Raw genomic sequence first — 20,681 nt, 5'->3', positions numbered from 1 at the left:
TTTGTATATTTTTGGTCAGTAATGTAAGGTTTGTGTACGTCTGGTAGCTGTCATGTGTGATAGTAACCTGTCCGCAGCAGAGGGTCGCTCAATCTTCCAGTCTGTGTCCCGTGCATAAATAGGCTACATACCGCTCTTTGCAATTACAGAAGCCTTTTTCATGAATGTGGCTGGCTGTTTTTACTGTGTTATACATCAGAGTGTAAATAATTAATTTGTGATGCCAGTTTAGTTTAGTTTAGTTCTGTTTAGTTTTAACAGCTGGCAGTACCTAGGCATTGACCAATGTGCTCCAGGCACTGTGGATTTTTTTATGCGCTCCGTGATGCCACTGCAGTGTGTTTCAAGTGTGAGTCGGGAGGGGGGTCGCGAACCCCAACTTCAATTTTTTTAGGGGTCGCGGCTCCAAAAGGTTGAGAACCACTGCTCTACTGGACTGGACTGGGCGGCTCTAATAAATGTATCAGATCGTTCGTAGTCTTTGTCATCAATCAATCTGAAGATCGAAACGTGACGTGGAGGCAGCGGAAAACGGCTTGCCATCCCTTGGACCGCCAATTTGCCGTTATTGTGTGTGTGTGTTTGTTGTTTTAGTTTCAGAAAGGATCGAGAGAAGAATTGGTAAACTATGGACCTGTTCGTTTGACTTCAGTTGTGGGGAGGGTGTTGGAGACATTAACGAAAGGTAGTCAGCATGGGGTTACCAAAGGTAGTTCACACGGTCTGTTCTTGTGTGTTGCCTCCAGGTCGCATTTTTACTCTAGCCTTCATGAAACTAAACCAGCTGGTGCAGGTAGTCACAAGCTTGAAGGATTTTGTGTTTTTTTGGTCAAATGATTTGATATCTCTTGACTACACTGTGTCTATATAATGTGGCAGGACTATTTGTCTGCCTGTCCCCAAACTATTCCCTCAGTTTTGGGGCTAGCCCCGCCAAACTTTCTGTGTAACCTTTTGGGGTCCCAGCAGGTGTCCGAAAGTGGGTGTTGAGAGGTTTCATAATTTTCTCAATACAATTATCATTTTGAGTTTCCTTATCAATTATCATCCTTCAACAGGGTTGGTATTTTCTTGCCAGAGCCTGTGTTTGGTCACGGGCAACCTTACGTCGGTCTCAGCAGAACGAAAGATGAAGAACACTTAAAGCTGCTAATATATCCACATGAGAGTGAAGGAAAGCTTTTGAACAACACTCACGTATTTGATGGAAATGTTGTGCTAAGAGAATTTCTGCGATAAATGACTTTTTGACTTCAACACCATCAATAAAGCAACAGAATGATTCCAATAAAACATGACTTCCAAAGCTGCAGTTGTATTCTAAGTCATTGAAGTTCCTTGATTCATGGTTTTATCAAATAAATTGTTAATCTTCTTACCATATCAAACACAATGTGTGTTTGTGTCGTTGTTTGTGTGACGTTTGTCTCCCTTCAAAACGGTGGGTTTTAAAGGGTTTGAGTTGCGCTTTCGGAGGGATTTTAGTGGTGGCTTTTCATGGGCAATCTTTGAGCACGATTGTGTGTACACCGGTTAAAAGACCTAACAGACTCCAAAAAACCAGAAGACCCCAAGGATCCAAAAGACCAAAACAACCCAAAAGATCCCGAGGACGCAAAAGACCGTGAGCACCAAAAAGACCCAAATGATCCATAGGACCCAGGAGAGCCTGAGGACTCCGAAGACTCAAAAGAAGAGTAATTATGTCTCTTACGTTGGAATTGCAGACAGTGACTTGCAAACCGAGCCTCGAGGTCAATGTGCAGAAGCATTTTTTTAATAATCACAATAAATACAAGGTGCAGGGAGGTGAAATTCACTGCACGTGATGTGTAACGCACGCAGAGTAAAACGAGTGTTCATTTACAAACGTGCGATGTCTAATAAATAAAGATATAAGCACACCTGACACTAGGCCGAGGCTTCAAACTTTGGCACGCTCACGCAACTGCACCGTAAAGTGAACTGTTCCAAACTTGTCATTTTTGATGGGTTTTATACTCGTACAATTATAATTCTGAGTTTCCAACCACACAAAACTTCTCTCTCTCTCTCTCTCTCTCTCTCTCTCTCTCTCTCTCTCTCTCTCTCTCTCTCTCTCTCTCTCTCTCTCTCTCTCTCTCTCTCTCTCTCTCTCTCTCTCTCTCTCTCTCTCTCTCTCTCTCTCTCTCTCTCTCTCTCTCTCTCTCTCTCTCTCTCTCTCTCTCTCTCTCTCTCTCTCTCTCTCTCTCTCTCTCACTCTCACTCTCTCTCTCTGTAAACTCATTCACGGGTTCGGCATTAGCAGTTTCGCCATTTACTGTTTGTGGAAACATTTACTGGTTTGGTAACACTGTGTCTCAATACAATTATAATTTGGAGTTTCCACCTGAACGATGCCGCCTTTTCTCCATCCTCAGGTGTGTGGAAGGTGTCATAAATGTCTCAATACAATTATCATTTTGAGTTTCCACGCGTACGAAGCTGCTCTCTCTCCACATGTAAACTCATTCACGGGTTCAGCATTCGCAGTTTCAACATTCACTGCAAGTGGAACCATTCACTGGTAATACCTTAATACAATTGTGATTTTGAGTTTACATCCGTCCGCCGCCGGTCTTTTTAAACGTGTTAAAGTGGATGGGATTTTTCATGAAATCTCAAAAAGTTTTTTTTTTTTTTTGAGTTTCCGGGCTCCCATCTGTGCATGGTATGTTTGGGGACCATCTTGCTGTCAAAATTCAAGATGGCTGCCAGTGGCCATCTTGAAAATGGGTTGATTGTGCAACTTTTAAACCAACGATCATAGAAACTACCATAGCATAATTTATGGATGTAATTATTATTGAACAACTGATGCTACAAAAAACATTCAATGACTCAGTGAAAATCTTATTTTAATTGTGGATTTGCTTTTTGTATGTTTCAGGTTGAAGTTACATTGCTGATTCTCACCGTTCATGTGGGGGAAAGAAGGAAAAACTCCAGAACAGTGTTGTACAAAGAATCTCGACTATAATTGATTGCAGTCAAGAATATGAGGACGATTTATGGAAATAATTAAGAGGACCTAAAAATGTCTCATGTACTCCAAAGATCACCGTTTATCGCTCTTGTGTGTCGAATTACACATCGAAAACCAATGTCAAACATCATAGAGCGCACATCTGAAATCTGCAAGAGGATGACGAACAAAGTGGTCCTGAGTCAAAGTGTCCATGATGTGGAGCTGAAAGTTTCCTTGTTCTGCCCCAATGTTTCACGGTGCATACTCCATTCTACTACTACTACTACTACTACTACTACTACTACTACTACTACTACTACCGAGTAGGATTCTGAAGTTCCGCTTGAACACTGCCAAGAAGCATAATTTAGACGAATGAAAAAGCAGATGGCAAGATGTACCGTATAAGCAGTTTATCCTGGATCTGTGTATGCGACAGAATGATAACCTTGGTGAAAGTGTCCAAGAACATGTGTTAGGTACGTTTGACTCCCTCAATGCTTGCCGACCACAAACTATATAATATTGTTGCGAATTCGCGCCCGCCGGCGTGCGATCGGCCGCGTACCTCTAATCGCAACCGCGTCGCCCACCGGACGGACAATTCAGTCGTGACCCTCCTGGAACTACCGCCAGGAACCAGTCACGGGTGGGGGTTTAACCTCACCACAGCCCAGTCCGCATTCTACCCGCGCGAAATAGGGTGAATCGCCGAATGTCGATATACCTAAGTACCCGCGCGGGTAACCTACCGAGGGGCTGCACCGCGCCGCAGGTCAGCCTGGGACACGAACCGCTTAGGCGGTCCGTTCCGTACTACAGTGATAACCGAGCGGTGTTATCGCCGACCTCGACGGATCCGATTCTCTTTACCGGGCGTTCAAAACCCACGACTCATTCAACGATGCATGATGGCTTTTCAGAAGGGAAATAGGACACGACAAACGGGGTACATTGCACACAACGACATTTATTATTTACTATACAGCACAACACAAGCAAGGGCAGTCATGCAATGTGCAAGCAAGAAACAAAAGCAATACCACCGACTATTAGCAATAATGTACATGCACAGTCACTTAGGCAGGTCTACTTCACAGGACACGGTGCTACCAACATTCGTTCCAAAGCAAGAAATGGCCACCTCCAAAGACGAGGGTGGCAGACAGGGTCCGCGGCCCTTTATAACGCGGGACCTGGAGGACCGAACGGGTCCCGCAAGACAGTGGCAGGTTACCTGCCTCCCTCGGTGGTTGGCTAGTGGCGACGTCTCGCTCCCATGACCGTCAGCGTGGTCGCGCCTGATTCCGGGCCTCCCACGTGGCTGGCAAGCTCTCTCCGGCACTCCTCGTCCGGATGCGCAGGTCTCCCACCAACAGGCCACTCACAGGACCCCGAGCGCAGGAACCAAGCAAGGAAGGGGGACCAGCGCAAACGAGAGCATGAACCAAGCGAGAGGAAAAAGAAGAAACCATGGACCAAGAAGAGCTCTAGTTATGAACCACCCGGCCAGCTTCGCGTGCGGTCCGCCCTTTATAGCGCGGGGCTCCACCCTTTGCTCCTCCCCGCTTCTGGCTCCACCTTCATTCGAGAAGCTTCTCGAAAAGGGGCGTGCCCTCACTCCGACCGCCTCACGCCGTGCATCCACCAATCGGAAGCGAGCTGCCCTGCCCCCTTCCCTTCACACCAAGCGCGGGGTAAATAGGCGGGAAAACCCGCGCGTCATCGCAGTTCCTTCCTTGGCGCCTTTGTTTGCCATTCTCGGACGGTTTCCGACGCGGAAACCGTCGTAGCTTGGTCCGTGGAGGATGGCGTTCGGAAGCGGACGTAGTGGCGAAGATGGTGGTGGTTGTTTGTGTGGAGGTTTGTTGCGTGCTTGGCGTTGTGGCATACTTGGTGGCGGTTGTTGTTTGCGTGGTTCAAAATAACGATAGATAAAGAAAAACGGCTATCCCAAAGGGTCGCAGCCCGGTGAACACCGAAGAAATCCCTCTAAACAACGGTGGGGAAAGCTATCTGAACACTCACTTACCGGCATAGCTAATCTAAGGAACCTTTATGGTGTTCTGCGAATTTCCACAGCCGTAACAATATACACCATGGTATATGATACATTTTTGAGAATTGTACTGTCATACCTACATGTAACAATAAACTGCTAATACGTAATGCCATATGTTTTATAGGCACTGATTCTTTTGCTTTTCAGGCACAGTCAGAGGTCTCCATGTAGGAGATGCACGTTACCACAAGTGTAGGATGAAGTTCCTGTGAGTTTATCATGGGGACTAAGGAGGGGTGAATGCTGACAAAAAGGCTTCTGCTGTGAAAGATTTAGTTGTTGAAAAAGTCAACAAATGAATGCTGATCGAAAAAAAAACTCTGGAATTCAGTTGAACTGATTGATTCTTAACGTGGAAAGTTAAGGGTGCAACATGTGCCTGAAGACACTGTTCAGAAAGTTGACGGAGTGGTATGGTGATGAGGTGGTGGTTCTATCTGTTGCTGGGGTCATGAGTATGATGGGGTTCAAAACAGAGACGACCAAAACTCTACATCTTGTTGCATCATGTAGTGGGGACGATTTACATCAGGCTATGGATATGGTGTCATTTCATATCAGACAGGAGAGTCTTGCTCGAAAAATGAATAGACACATACAATACAAATACAGACAAACAGTTGGCCCAGGAGGCAGTCAGTGACACCCTGGCATCTCCACTTGAGAAGTTTTCTCCTAAATTCAATGACTCCCTCTCATCTATCATGGTTGGCAACATTGTTACCAGTGCAGTTTGTAATCAGCCAACTGATCTGGTCCCCAAACACGAAATTGACATCAGAAATGAGTTTCTCATCACAAAATTGATTGACAAAGTAGTATATTAGTTTATACTATGGTTGGTTCAAAGGTTATGATTTACACTATTTTGAGATGGTGCCTGGTGGCCATTTTGGATTTAAAAATGCCACCAGGGGAATTTATGGACACCCACCAGAAATCATCACTGGGGACTTTAATGAACTGAAATCAACCTTAAAACCTACTGTGGCAAGCTTTTCTGGGTGATCCTGGGATTCCTCCGAACTATTAAACCTTTAGACCCATTGGACCTTTGAGACCATTTCATACCGAAACATGGTGGACGTGTTGGGTGTGTGACAAGGACAAATTGATTAGATTTTGGTGAGTTTTTAAGACCCATGAAGAAATGGAATTTGCAGATCCAGATAGTAGCATTTATTTAAGTGATTCCTCACAATTAAGAGATGGGGTCAAAAACGAAATATCGCAAGATATTTCAAAACGTTGTGGACGGATTATGACAAAACTTGGTGGATGAGTTGGATGTATGACAAGGACAAGCCAATTTGATTTTGGTTCAGGTCCAGATGCAGATCCAGCCTATCAGTGGGATACAAACTGTAAACTGTTCAGCCTGGCAGAGGTACCGAGTGCCGTTCCAGTTATTCCTCGTTACAACCCAGCCAGCTCTTTTTGATTCTTCCATCAACGTTTGGAGTTGTACTTTGCTGTGAAGAACATTTCTGCCATGAACAAAGTCTCACACACCCTTCTCCAGGTAGGGCAACGTGGCTTTAAAAAGTAACCAGTGGACCCTGACTGATGAGCAGAAGGATCCATACTACATGTTGAACCGATCTATTGAAGAATTGGAACCTGCGGACAACTTTCGTGTGTCACGGTTGAAACGAACACTCCGTGACCCAGACCTTAGTCGACTCCGTGATGTCATCAATGGCTAGCCTAAGCGCAAGGACACAGCAGAATCCCTTGGGGGAGGGGGGCAAGATTTTTTTACAGCAGAACCCCTTGTGGGGGGGGGGAGGGGGGTTTGAGTGGAAAGGGAAGTGAGCTTTTTTGTGTACTGCATGATTTTTAATTAACATATCAGAACGTTAGCAATCTGTCATCAATCAACCCAAACAATGAAATTTGACATGGTTGGTTTGGATCTTTTAGGCTCTTTGAAAATCTTGTTTTTATTGTAATATCTTATAATATTATTCTTATTTTGAGAATATCTTATTATAAGTATTCCATGGCATACAGTGTGAATGAATACAGAAAAGTAAGCAAGTCCAATCATTCATTCCTCTTTTTTTCCCACCTGTGAAATCAACGTCCACATCCTCTTCAATCTCATTCTTCCCTCTGAGTCTTCATTCGTGCACCACTATCTCAGATCGTTCCCAATCCAAAACCATGATCTTTTCCACCCCTGTTAAACCCCCCTTCCCCCCCCCCCCACCACCCAAAGCCCTCCTCTTTCCAAATTTATGGGTTATTCCTTCATGTTTGCATTTATTTCCATCTTGTCCAAAACACACACACACACACACACACACACACACACACACACACACACACACACACACACACACACACACACACACACACACACACACACACACACACACACACACACACACACACACCCTTGGAAGAGGTGCAATCACCTCATCACTTGATGTGATGTGATGCCATCTTTTTATGACATCACTGGCTTCTTGACACTCAGCGGGGCAACTTAATTTTCTTTTTGTATGCACAGATGAGGTTCGTTGAGGAGCTAGAACATAGAACGGAACAGTAGAAAGAGGGGGGAGGGAACACAGCAACAGCATGGATGAGGGACAAAATAGAGGGAGACTAGGACGTCTAAGGGACGTGGGGACACACGGGGCAGGGGAGGACACGGGGTAGACAAGATGGATAGAGAAGCAAACTCTCAGGAAGGAGAGAAAAACAAACTGTGTGCCCAGCAGAAATCTGGGAGGAGGAGGGGGACAAAGCACTAAAAGAGCAGAGGGTGCAAGACCAGAAAACAGAGACCACAGACCTGCTTGCGATGGGAAAGTGCCAGGCCCATAGACTCAGCTTCAGTGTGGGAGAATCCAATGATCTTGAAGGCTTTGTTTTCCATGGCATCAAGAAGGGGCAACGTGTGAGGCGGGAGCAACAGCACAAAGGGGAGAGCAGTACTCCATCATGTGGATGAAGGCCGTGGAGGTTGTCAAAAGTTCAGACTGGCCAAGGAAATACCTTGCACGACGAAAGATGCTCAGTCGGTGGCTGGCTTTGGAGGCCATCTTGGAAATATGGTCTGCCCAACAAAGATCATGGCTGATGGGGAGGCCCAAAAGTTTGAATGACAACCTCTTGAAGTGGTTTGTTTATGAAGTATATGGGAGGGTTTGCCAGACGGTCGTTTCAGAGAGACAGCGTGAGCGTGTGGAATTTGTTAGGATTCAAAGACATATTCCAAGTGTTGGACCAGCTCTTGATTCTATGATGGCCTGCAGAGATGGAAGAGGCTGCTGTCTGCCTGGCTGAAGGATGAGTAATGATATGGCAGAGGGTGGAATCAGCAGCAAAGTGATGGACAGGATTTTCCAAGCAATCAGAAAGATCGTCCATGAAGACGAGCAACAAGACTGGGCCCAAGATACTGCGTTAAGCCTTGACAGGGAGAGTAGATTTAGATTTACCGTGGATAGATCCCAAATGATCTTTCACAAAGAGCATGTTGACATTAAACCTATCAAAGGACTCCCAGGTACAACATGACCAAACGTACACTTGACCAGAACGACCGAGCGGCATGTCACTTCATCAATATCTGAGGTTACATTTTAAAAGGGACCTATTTTGAATAAAGATTCAATCCAAAAGGAGAACATTAAACTGGACCAGGTTTACTTCACAAACATCATGACTGCACCCCTCCCGCGACCCTCAAAAAAATTATATTGAGAAAGACCATAAAGCACAAAAAGAATATTGAACTCCAAAACCCCAATTATTACATAATAATAATAAGCATCTGTTCAATCCCTGTGAGATATAAAAAGAACAGAGAGAGATCGATTGTAAACAGGCCAGCCACTTTAAAAATGAAACTTACCAAGGTTAATAAATAAGGGTTGCCTTTGGTGTGTTTAAACACAACGATAATCATTCCAAAGTCAAAATCATGGCCGAAACAGAATTCTTGCTGCAGAATAAGGTGAGCAAAGCTGGTTGCACCTGTACAAAAAAAAAACATTTCACTATATCGGCTTAGACCCAGGTACTGGGTGGCCCGACATAGGCTTAGTCCCAGGTACTGGGTAGCCCTACATAGGCTTAGTCTCATGTACTGGGTGGCCCACAAAACGATGACTTTTCCTTACTTCGAGGGTTTGCAAGCAGCGATCATTAGGCCCACGTATCGCATCGACTCTGAAGAAAAGGATGTAGAAGAAAATGTGTTTGGTACATTTTTAGGCTTCACGGTTAAAGGTTGCCCATGAACATAATAAAAGAGTAGGACGGTGAAGAATGCTATTCCAGTGAATGACGCTTCAGAGCTTTACTTTGAACAAGCCTGGTGCACGGTGGGCCGTGCGGGATGGTGGAAGTACCCTTGCATGCGAGAGGCGTCCCTCACTTTCTCAATGAAATTTTTGAAGATCTCCCCATATGTCTAAAGTTTCAAAGTTGAATGGCATGGCCCGCTCAAGGCGCCGAAATAAATCCATGGGATTCGTTTCGACAGGGACGAGTGAAGATTTTTACACAAAGGCGACGACACATTCTCACAGAGCTGAGGGTGAAAACAGTGGAACTGTGCGACAAGCTCAACAAGGACTTAATGAACAAGTTGTTTGCGACAGATCTCCAAGAATATTGTTCACATTTTATGATTCCAATGTTGTTTAAATGAATGAAACTTTTAAATCTCAACTTCAAATGTGTCATCATTTTGTGAGCTAGCCTGAATAAAGTTCAAAATCGATTCGACGCGATGTATAGAATGGAGCATCCGGTTGCCCCGTCTTTCTGCAGTAAATTCCATCTTTAAAATATCCTTCCTGCACCCACTCCTGCAAAGATAGGAGAAGGATGGGGGGAGGGACAGAGAAAGCGAATGAGGAACATTTGAGGGAGCAAGATCACCGTTACATGACTGGAAGCTATCGACATATTCACCAACTTTAGCATATTGCAAACATGTACCTCAAACAACCAACCAACCCAACCCCTCCTTTTCCTTTCAGTTTCCTCTAAATGAGTGTAATTGAGACTTGGTGTTCAAAAGTGAAGATACCAAAGATTGAGCAGAACTTAAGCCCCTGTCACACCATGATGATTTAGCCAGCAGATGGCAACGTATCAAAATAGATCTAAAATGCTGGCGTACGCTGAACTATTGATGTTTTTTTCAGTTTTGGGCGTATATTAACGAGTTGGACGTATGCATAACGTATTAGTAACGTACACAGAACGTTTTGATAATTATAGATAACTTATACCAACGAATGCTTAGCGTGTTGTCGGCGTTCACAACTTATGCCCAACGATAGTCTAACTTATGCATAGCATGGCAGAGTATCGCCGACGATCACGTGGCGTAGCCTATTAAAAGGCTGCCACTCGACGATTCAAATCATAACCGCACTAGACATCGAAGTGTCAACATCACCGTTATGCCGAAGGAAAAAAAAACCAAAAAAAAAAAAACCATGGAGTCTGGAACACTGACGGGTTCCTCCTGTGAAGCCCATTTTTATACACCAATTCCCCTAAACGCTGCCAATACGCCATTATACGGTAGCTGTAAGTTAGAAACACGTTCAGTAAGTTCTGTGGTCGTCCGGAAGACGTCAAATACGTCTACATACGTCAATATGCGTTGGAGATACGTTACACATAGGTTCAAAGCACGCTACTCATAGGTTAGAAATAAATTTTGGGTACGCTAAACATTACCTCGACGTGTTTCGACTTATGAGCAACTTACAAGTAACGTGTGTCGACGTGTGTCAATGATCGCATAACGTGCCTACAACTTATGGCCAGCGTATGCGGAACGTGTGAGTCATACGCTGGCATACGTGAGAAAATTTTGAGTATGCACAAAACTTGTCGGTGAGCTCGGCGTACTATGACGTATGCCAGCGTGCTTCAGCGTGCTCTTAACATATACAAAACTTACCCATAATGTATTCGACGTGTGCCAGCGTATTCGCCAAATTTTTCATACGTCGGCATATGCTGGCTAAAACGTCAAGGTGTGACAGCCCCTTTAAGGAGGAGGTTGGGGACGATGGGAAAGTAAAGGACCTGAAATTTTACAAACTATCCTCTTATTTAGGTTCCTCCACTGTTATCATAATATTTCTTGTATTTTGTGTTTGATTGATTCAGGAGTGGAAAAAAAAACACATGAAAAAAAACATGCTAACATGCTCTTATCAGTTTTCTCTTGTTAAATCTATTGTTTATTCTCACAATGTTTCGCTTCCATTCGACTCACAAGGATGGACAAGCAGACTGAGAGACATGTACCCGATATGTAAGGTATCACTCCAGTCTATTGGCTGTGTGATGTCATGAGCTTTCCTTCACCGAAGGGCACGTCACCACCCTCCAGGATTCAGCGCACAGTATCGCTTCGCTTCCGATCACGTCTAATAAATAAATAAAAATAAAAACCCGCTTTCGATTCCTACCAACCCGTTTTTTGTCACCTCCAACTTGCCACGTACGTTAAAACCCCTCGTGTATTTATTATCCTAACTATCCGGGCCCTACCCGTCGTTGTTTCGCTGACGTGTTTAATCAAAATAGTGCATGTTGTTGTACTTCACAAACACATTGCATGTCTAGTTGTGAATCTCAATGAGGATGTAAAATGAAGTGAAACACACGAAAAAAGATATTTTATGACACATCGTCGTCATTGTTGTTGTTTGTGTGCCCCTCCAGTGGACTATTATACAGTATAATTACCTCCACCACCGAAGGTGAAAGAGGTTATGTTTTCTCCCCTGTCTGTCTGTTTGTCTGTGAACAGGATATCTCAAAAAGTTGTGGACGATTCCGGATGAAATTTTGTGGACAGGTTTGGTGTGAAACAAGGATAAACTGATTAGATTTTGGTGAAGATTCGGATCAGGATCTGACAACTAGAATTTTTAAAAGTGATTTTTCACCGTTGAAAGATAGGGCCAACAAGGATATTGTTGCGGGTCGGGGGTCGGTGTCGAGAACGACCACGAGGTGGGGAAAGCTTGCGTTGTCTCCCACCAAACTCCCCGGAATTGTAGGCCGTCGCTCGGATAACTCCGCGAGCCAGCGGGTCGTTTAACCGACCGTGGAATGCCAATCTCTCGACCGCGCGGCGTAGGGTTATTTTGTCTCGATCCAAAGTACCGAAGTAACCACGCGGTCTCGATTACCGGGGATCCACGCCCTCGGAACGCCTGGCCGAACCAGATTCACTCTACCGGCAGCGCTTAAATTACACCTACCGACTACCACTCTGCCACCCATCTTTCCGGCTCGGATGCAGTCGAGCAGGCCTGCCGAGAGTGCTCGGGAATTTATGGACCTCCCTCAACGGGGCGGGGCTCGATATGTTCTCATGGATCAGGCATTACATGGCGGAGGTATGCGCTCAACCGAGTGCCCTTCTAGTTTTCTATTGCTTCAAAAAGTATTAATATGAATATAATTTTGGACATGTCCATCATGCTTTATTCCAAAGGGTTCCTGCTGTCATGCCGTTGGAACCGCTATATTATTGTGAAATCCTGCTTCTTCTTCTTCTTCCGGAAAGAAAGGCTTTTGAAACAGGAATTTAAATCATTAAACAGGCACAAATTATTGTTCCAAGGAAATCAATTGTTAGTTTTCCAATGGTGCCATTGTTATGATTCCATGACAGTAGGAACCTTTTCAAATGAAGCGTGATGAACTCTTCTCCTTTTAGTAACACATTAACCGAGCACGACCTCATGATGCTACTATAATCCCAGGTTTAAATCCTATGTCCTGTCCATTGTCTACTAATGCTCTTCCAATTCAGGTATAAGTACGATGACATCTCCTCATGCTGGTCATATACGTACATGCATCTTAAAATATTTAGGAAAAGAAAATAAATCCTCATCACCTCCTCGTCCCTTCTTTTTCTTCTTACAAATCACAAACAACAGACTCACCTGCATCTGTTCACTGCTGAAGGGTCCATAGATTTCTGCAGAAGCAGTATTTTCCCATTTGAATTCCCATTGAACCTCTTCCGATTGCAGTTCTAAGGACAAATTAAAAAGGAGGGGGCAGAGCATGAGCATGTTTACACGGTTAACAGGAAGAGGGCGGAGGAGGCAGGGCTTGAGCATGTTCACACGGTTAACAGGAAGAGGGCGGAGGAGGCAGGGCTTGAGCATGTTTAAACGGTTAACAGGAAGAGGGCGGAGGAGGCAGAGCTTGAGCATGTTCACACGGTTAACAGGAAGAGGACGGAGGAGGCAGGGCTTGAGCATGTTTAAACGGTTAACAGGAAGAGGGCGGAGGAGGCAGAGCTTGAGCATGTTCACACGGTTAACAGGAAGAGGGCAGAGGAGGCAGAGCATGAGCATGTTCACACGGTTAACAGGAAGAGGGTGGAGGAGGGAAGAGCATGATTATGTTCACACGGTTAACAGTAAGAGGGTGGAGGAGGGAAGAGCATGAGCATGTTCACACGGTTAACAGTAAGAGGGTGGAGGAGGGCAGAGCATGAGCATGTTCACACGGTTAACAGTAAGAGGGTGGAGGAGGCAGTGCATGATCATGTTCACATGGTTAGCAGGCATAGGATGGAGGGGAGCAGAGCATGAGCCTGTTCACACAGTAAACAGGAAGAGGGTGGAGGAGGGCAGAGCATGAGCGTGTTCATACGGTTAACAGGCAGCTCTCACAGGAAAATGTCATACACCTGACCCCTCCCCCCCCCAAAAGTCACTTGGTTCCACTCCTTCCGGCATATGAGGTCCGTCTAAAAAGTAACGGGACTGGGCCTGCTGTGTGCTCCACTTACACAACTTGAATGAACGGATTACGTCACAGTCTCTCGCAACATTCCAGAAATATATATGATTGGTGATGGTTGACTGTGCTCATTGTGCGATTTTTTACAGGTCGTGCTTTACACGTTTTTTAGTCTGAGTCATCGTGCTATGAGTCGTGAGCAGAGAGCCAATCTGAAGTTTCTTGCAAGTTTGGCAAAACACCTTCTGAATCCTTCGCAATACTGCAGCAAGTCCACGGGGAAGAAACGATGTCACGTCCAAGTGCATTTGAATGGCACAAGAGGTTCAAAGACGGATGGGAGGTGGTTGAAGACGATCCACGGTCTGGAAGACCTTCAACGAGCAGAACGACGGACAACATCGAGCGTGTGAAGCAGATGGTGCACGCAGATCGTCGACTCATGGTGCGGATGATTGCTGAGGAACTTTCCATCAACAAGGACACCGTCTGGAGCATCATCACTGAAAATCTCGAAATGCGCAAGGTGTGTGCAAAAATGGTCCCCAAGCTGTTGTCCGAGGACCAGAAACAGCAAAGAGTCACTGACTGTCAAGACATTATCAAGCGCCTCGAGGACGATCCAGTCCTGCTCGGGAGAGTCATTACTGGCGATGAATCGTGGATATTCGAATACGATCCCGAGACCAAACGGCAGAGTCGTCAGTGGAAAACTCCGGCATCACCGAGACCAAAGAAAGCAAGGATGTTGAAGTCGAAGGTCAAGGTGATGCTCATCACGTTTTTTGACATCAAGGTCATCGTCCACTTCGAGTTTCCACCACAGGGTCAAACAGTGAATCAATACATGTACAAGGATATTCTCCGGCACCTCATGAGATCAGTCCGGGCCAAGAGGAGGGATCTGTGGGAGAACAACGCCTGGGTGCTCCACCATGACAATGCCCTTGCTCACAGTGCCCTGAGCATCTGACAGTTCCTGGCGGAGAGGAACGTGCCAACTCTGGAGCAACCCCCGTATTCACCAGGTTTGGCCCCTTGTGATTTTTTCCTATTCCCCAAGCTCAAGGGGGTGATCAAGGGGACCCGATTTCCTGATGTGGAGGCCATCAAAAGGGCCGTGACGACGGAGCTCTGGAGGATTCCAGAAGAAGCCTTCCGGAGGTGCATGGAAGCGTGGAAGGAGAGGATGGACAAGTGTGTGAGATTGGAGGGAAACTATTTTGAACGGGACAAGCTGTGATTTCAATATATTTTTTGCAATATAATTTCTGTGAAGTCAGTCCCGTTATGTTTTCGGTTCCCATCGTGTACAGCCTTTTTAGCTGCTGGCTGCATCATTGATTAGGGTCGCAGCTATGCCGCTGATGCAGTGCCCCTATTACCAGTGGACTGGTACTCATTTCGCCGACATCGGAAGGATGACAGGCTGAGTCAACCCCATGGCGTTAATTCAGTGGCCAACGGGGCTCAAACTCAGGACCCTAGGATCCCAAGCCACCACCCTAACCGCTAAGCCAACGCCAGGCTGGAGGCAGAGGTTATTCGAAATAGAGAGCTCAGCCACAACAAACATGCTCAATTCACCTAACAATTTGAATTGTTAACCTCACAACCATCAACACCTTCTGCCCAGCTTTTGAGAAAGCATGGCTTCGATTAACTCGAATCGAAAACTCAACGCAATTCAAACACCACTTCTAATTCTCACCGGGTCTTTCTCTCTTCTTCTTCACTTCCGTTGACATTTTCTCATCCCCCTCAGCAAACATATCAAGAGTGTCCACAGCTTGAACCGAAGGCCCCTTTTCTGTGTTTCTGTTCCTCTCGGAGGCTCCCAATACACGGAGGCGGTGAGATATCTTCTCCTGAGTGTCCTGATATATTTCATAATATCCGGCTTGGATGAGCTCATTTGCTAGGCCTGTGAGCTGGAAACAGAGAGTTGTTATTAGAAGAGCTGAACACAAATGAGGAAGGACAAAGGGTGGGTACGATGATGAAGAAGAGGTAAGATGACGGTTGAAAAAAACAAAACAAGATGCATTCAAACAAGAGAAAAGGTAAACATGAACATTAACTGAACATTGCACTCACTTCCAACAACTGCTCTTTCTCTTTTTCCTCCTTTGACTTCTCTGAGGGAGTATCTTGTTCTTCCTGTTGGATTCTTCTTCTTTTTGGATCTGTTGAGTCCTCTTCGGGAGTGCTTTCATCAACAATTTTATTTTGTTTCATTTTCTTTTTTTCATGGCCCCTTGGTTTAACTCCACCGAGGCGCTGGATTGCTCTTGCTACGGATTCACCTAAGTAGAAGTCAAAGGGTAAACGGTGAACATAAAGGTGAGAGCGGTGGTGAAGGATCCAGACATGCAACCTTCAATAAAGGAACACCGCAACTGGCGAGCAACATTGGTTTGGGTGAAATTTACGTTATAATAGTTTGTTTATGTGTGAATGCAAATGTGAAACTAGAAGGGCACTCAGTAGAGCGCATTCCTCCATCACGTAATGCCTGATCAACAAGAACATATCTGGCCTAATACATTTTTGAGCTATCATGCTATATTTCGTTTTTGGCCGAATCTCTCAATGGTGAAGAATCACTTATAATTTTAAAATATTTCTCGTATTCAGATCCGGATTCGGATCTTCACCAAATTTGAATCAATTAGTCGTGGTCACACACCCAACATGTCCACCAAGTTTCGTCCGAATCCGTTCACAACTTTCTGAGATATCGTGCGAAATATCGTTTTTGGCCTGATCTCTCAATGGTGAAGAATCACCTTTAAAAATTCTAGTAGCCAGATCCGGATCCGGATCTTGACAAAAATCGAATTAGTTCGTCCTTGTGAAACCCCCAACCTGCCCACCAAATTTCATCCGGATCTGTCCACAACTTTTTGAGATATCCTGCGCACAGAAAGATAGACAGACAAACAAACAAACAAACAGACAGACAGACAGAGAGGGGTGAAAACATAACTTCCTTCACCTTCGGTGGCAGAGATAATAATTTTTCACATAAATATGTTCCGCTCGCTGAAGTACCTGGCATTGCCCGGAGAAATTCAATGAAATATAATAATAATGAAATTTGTGTTGGTGACAACAAATCATTACAACCTCAAAATACGATCATCACAATACATATTTTACGCGATTGCTCCCATGGGGGAAAAAAAAAACCTCTGCAGTGTATAAGCACAAGACCTGATCGATGCCTGAAGGCAAATTATCTGGTATTATCTGGGATTGATTTTTCTTTTAAAAAATTCAAACATAGCCCTTGGCCTTCCTCTGGATGAAAGAGGAGGCCATGCAAAGTTTGGTTGCACTGGCTCCTGCAGGGTCCGAATGCACAAACAAACAAGCTTTCTTCGTTATGTATTCGATTAACAAGCCAGGTTGGTCTTCACTGTATGGATGGTAATACCTGATGAGATCATTGAGTGAACCTACCTGTTTCAAAAGTCATTGAAATGCATCATAAATGTTTTACTGTCAGGTGGTTTTAGCAACTCATCTTATAAAAGAAAGGGTCATTTTGTTATACTTTATTATCCCCACGCTTTTAGAAGAAAAAAAAACGGGGGGATATTGTAATCGGCTCTGTCCGTCCATCAGTCTGTCTATCTGTCTGCCTGCCTGTCCAGCCGTCACACTATCTCCTCCTAAACGGTTGTTTAGAAATTCACCAAACTTGGTAGTTGTGTTCACCACATGGCAAGAACATGTAAGAGCAATATCATTTTGGCCCCACCCCCTGGTGTCAGGGTCAAAAGCTTAAATACCGAAAAATGAAATTACGGCACATTTTAAAACATTTTCAAATGAAACTTTGTATATGTATTCAACATTGGGGGATGCATGAAATAGTTTTTTTGGATTCAACCCCTGGGTTCATGCCCCAGGGGTGGGGACTTAGGGCCACAGGGATCAAAACAGGGGCAAAAAAATTTAACTCAAAATTTGATATTTGGTCATTGCTAGTGTAACTTTTTACCATCTTTCAACTTTGCTATAGGTGGGAAGCGTGCGGATTTATGATGGCGCACCATCGACTTCGCTGAAAAAAAAATTTTTTTTTCAAAGGATACAAAATGATTAAGTGGTGAGTACAGTTCATGCAACAAACTGGCGGCTCTGTCAGAAGGCCGTGGTTAGCGATTTCCATTTGCTTGACCGGCGTGCAAATGCCAGGTTAAAAGTGACTTTCTACAGTCGAGCGGTCCACAGTGACCCTTACTGAAAACATCTTTGTGTCAACTCTGGAGCGAAGCCTAACCGATCGAGAACATCTGAAGTAGGTCTGATCAATGCAATTCAAAACTCGTGGGCACGAGTTGGTGAGTGCGTACACACCGCATGAAATGATTGGCTCATTTCTATGCATCTTGGCTTTAAAAAGAAAAAGAAAAGAAAAAACAACAACAAAGAGTCAATTGCATGGGGGTCCTTTTCCATTGTAGTTTCACCTCGAATCTTTCTTTTCTTCAAACGCCATACAAGTAACAAGTTACATGGTTTTCATACCTCAAAAGACACCACACTGACAAACCTGGCTTCAGATGAGACAATATGGCTGACAAGATTCTTTGCTCATCCACTTCAATCTGCTCATCATCCGAATTCCATCCATCTTCGGCAGGCACCGGGCGTTCCTTCACGTTCATCTTCAAAACAGAAACAAGAGGAACTAGAGAGTTCATGGAACATGATACCTCGCACAGTGTTACTTCAATTTTAATAAAACAATGATTTTAACGATTGTTAAAAAAAAATCCGAAAGTTTATTGCTACTGAAGTAATCCAGAGGCAGTCCCGAATCCCACCCATATAACACCACCCCCATTGAACCTTCATATCAATTGAAGTACTGCAAAACTGGAGGTTCTTGGAAGCATTATGACGGGCGACTTGTGTACTACAGTGTTCAAGTATATGATTCAATTTAAATAAAACAAAGATTGTAAAAATCGTATAAATAAATTCATTCCGTTTGTACCACCAATTCCGCAGTGCATATTAAATCACCCCATCTAACACATTACAGGAGTTATTCGTGCCTGTTGTTTGTGTCCTTCATAACGTCCTTAAACACAGTAAGTTTCCTGTTGTAATGATTTTCGATTTTGTTTGACTGCCAGGCAGGCTGGCAGAGTGAAAATATTATATCACTCCTCTCTGCGCATGTGCGATCAGGCCGAATTCTGAACCGAGGTACGGTAAAACGAAAGACTCGTCTTCCTATTCACGTTATGATTCGTATTCAAAATATAACATTCGATGAACTCCGCTTGCTTTTCATTTCGCATTCACGGGGTAATAAGCTGTGGACCTTTTTATAAAGCAGAAGCAAAAGTTACCTTGAGGAAAGGGCATATGAAGTGGAGAGTCGTGGGGGGGGTGTCAAAATGCCCCCCCTCCAACCAGCATAGCTTTCATAATTCGGACATAAAAATATCATGAGATGATAAAATATCACGAGACGATGGAATGATGACAGCTTGTTCCCTGATGTTGGCTTAATGGTTAGGGTGGCTGGTTTGGGATCCAAGGGTTCTGAGTTCAAATCCCACTCGGCAGTTAAATTAATACCAGATGGGGTTGGCTCAGCCTGTCATCCTTCCGAGGTCGGCAAAATGAGTACCAGCTTACTGGGATGATTGAGCCATTCGAGTATCCTGTGTCGGAGTGGCGACCCATCCAGGATTGTGCCCATTAGCCAAGGAAACTGCTTCGGCAGCACCGACGCTCTGCATAGAGTATGGTCCCAATGGATGGATGGATGTGATGTAAAAACTCATGTGAATCGTCATATATTTGACTATTTTTGCAATTAACAATCGTAATCCTTTTGGGATTAAAATGGGTGTAAAAATACGATAAACATCAGATTTATTATACATCTGGCAAGTGGCAGCTCTGGTCGGCTGGCCTCACGAGGTTTCGCTTGGGCTCAAGCATTTTTGAAATGACATATTGCCGTCCTTGAATGCGTGTTATGCAATCATGCACACGCAGGTTGGCTGATGGTCGGATTATGTCCATGGAAGGTCGTATTATTTCTGTGGAAACCGTTTGTGACTCCAGGACTTCGTGAGCAGGTATGTTCTTACTGGCCTCCGGGGGAAGCTGTGCGATGTCTCAGGACTTCTTATCAGCGGTTCATTTAAGGGCTTTCATTTGTTTGTTTTCCAGCTGTTTGTGTCACCGAAGAGTTATTATTAGTTAACCCTTTTGAAATTACCCCTTAGTTTGATTCTTTAGTTTTCTCAAAAGTGTTTAAAATGACGAAAGAGGGAATCACCCCTTGCAATGGCTGGCCTTGCGTTGGGGGAAGGGGTTTCCCGAAAACGCGTATACAGCGCATTGCACAAAGGCCTTTTCAAAATGACGTTCATGACATAATTTCGAAAGGATCGTATTGGGTTGTGCTCCGACTGGATGGAAGGGGAAGGGTGGAAGGGGGAGAGTGGTGTAGGGGTAGTGGTGGTGGTGAGGGGATGGTGGTGAGGGGAATGGTGAAGTGTACATTCAGGCAACCAAGTCATCATTCGGGTAAATTTGTAGTCGCCCCCTGCCCCCCCCCCAAAAAAAACCAATTGACTCATAATGCCCATGCCTTGAGGCATGATGTCTAATCGGAGAATTTAGCTTGAAATATAGAAAACGATTGCATGACATATTATTGGCTGCCTTGTGCAGGCATTTATTTATTTATTTAAATCTGGTTCTTGGCAACCCTCATCAGCAAACACAAGAGGCTGAGAAGCCTTGAGAGCATTTCCCCAAAGGTTGATATTGTTACGGTTGAGGAAATTCGCAAACCACCATTCAGGTCCCGTAGGTGAGATATCTCTG

At 44.6% G+C, this 20,681-nt stretch overlaps 1 protein-coding gene across 5 annotated transcripts in view; it reads right to left on the bottom strand.

The window, feature by feature from the left end:
• Nucleotides 1-8,687: 8,687 nt before the first annotated feature.
• Nucleotides 8,688-20,681, bottom strand: part of CD2BP2 (CD2 cytoplasmic tail binding protein 2) — a 40,462-nt gene continuing 28,468 nt past the window's right edge. For all 5 annotated transcript variants that reach the window (XM_085880922.1, XM_085880917.1, XM_085880919.1 and 2 more), the window contains 5 exons: nt 18,376-18,490; nt 15,909-16,117; nt 15,523-15,742; nt 13,001-13,092; nt 8,688-9,877 (listed from right to left, as the gene is read on the bottom strand). In XM_085880922.1, coding sequence (XP_085737048.1) covers nt 9,764-9,877; nt 13,001-13,092; nt 15,523-15,742; nt 15,909-16,117; nt 18,376-18,490 — 750 coding nt within the window. In that variant the 3' untranslated portion in view covers nt 8,688-9,763. The remainder of the gene's footprint in view (nt 9,878-13,000; nt 13,093-15,522; nt 15,743-15,908; nt 16,118-18,375; nt 18,491-20,681) is intronic.

The sequence above is a fragment of the Eptatretus burgeri genome, chromosome 5, assembly GCF_056783735.1.
Source record: "Eptatretus burgeri isolate ZD-2024b chromosome 5, Ebu_testis_v1, whole genome shotgun sequence".
In the NCBI taxonomy this organism is placed as follows: Eukaryota; Metazoa; Chordata; class Myxini; order Myxiniformes; family Myxinidae; genus Eptatretus; species Eptatretus burgeri.
Note: the sequence above shows the minus strand (reverse complement) of the source record. Positions and strands in the feature narration are given on the sequence as shown.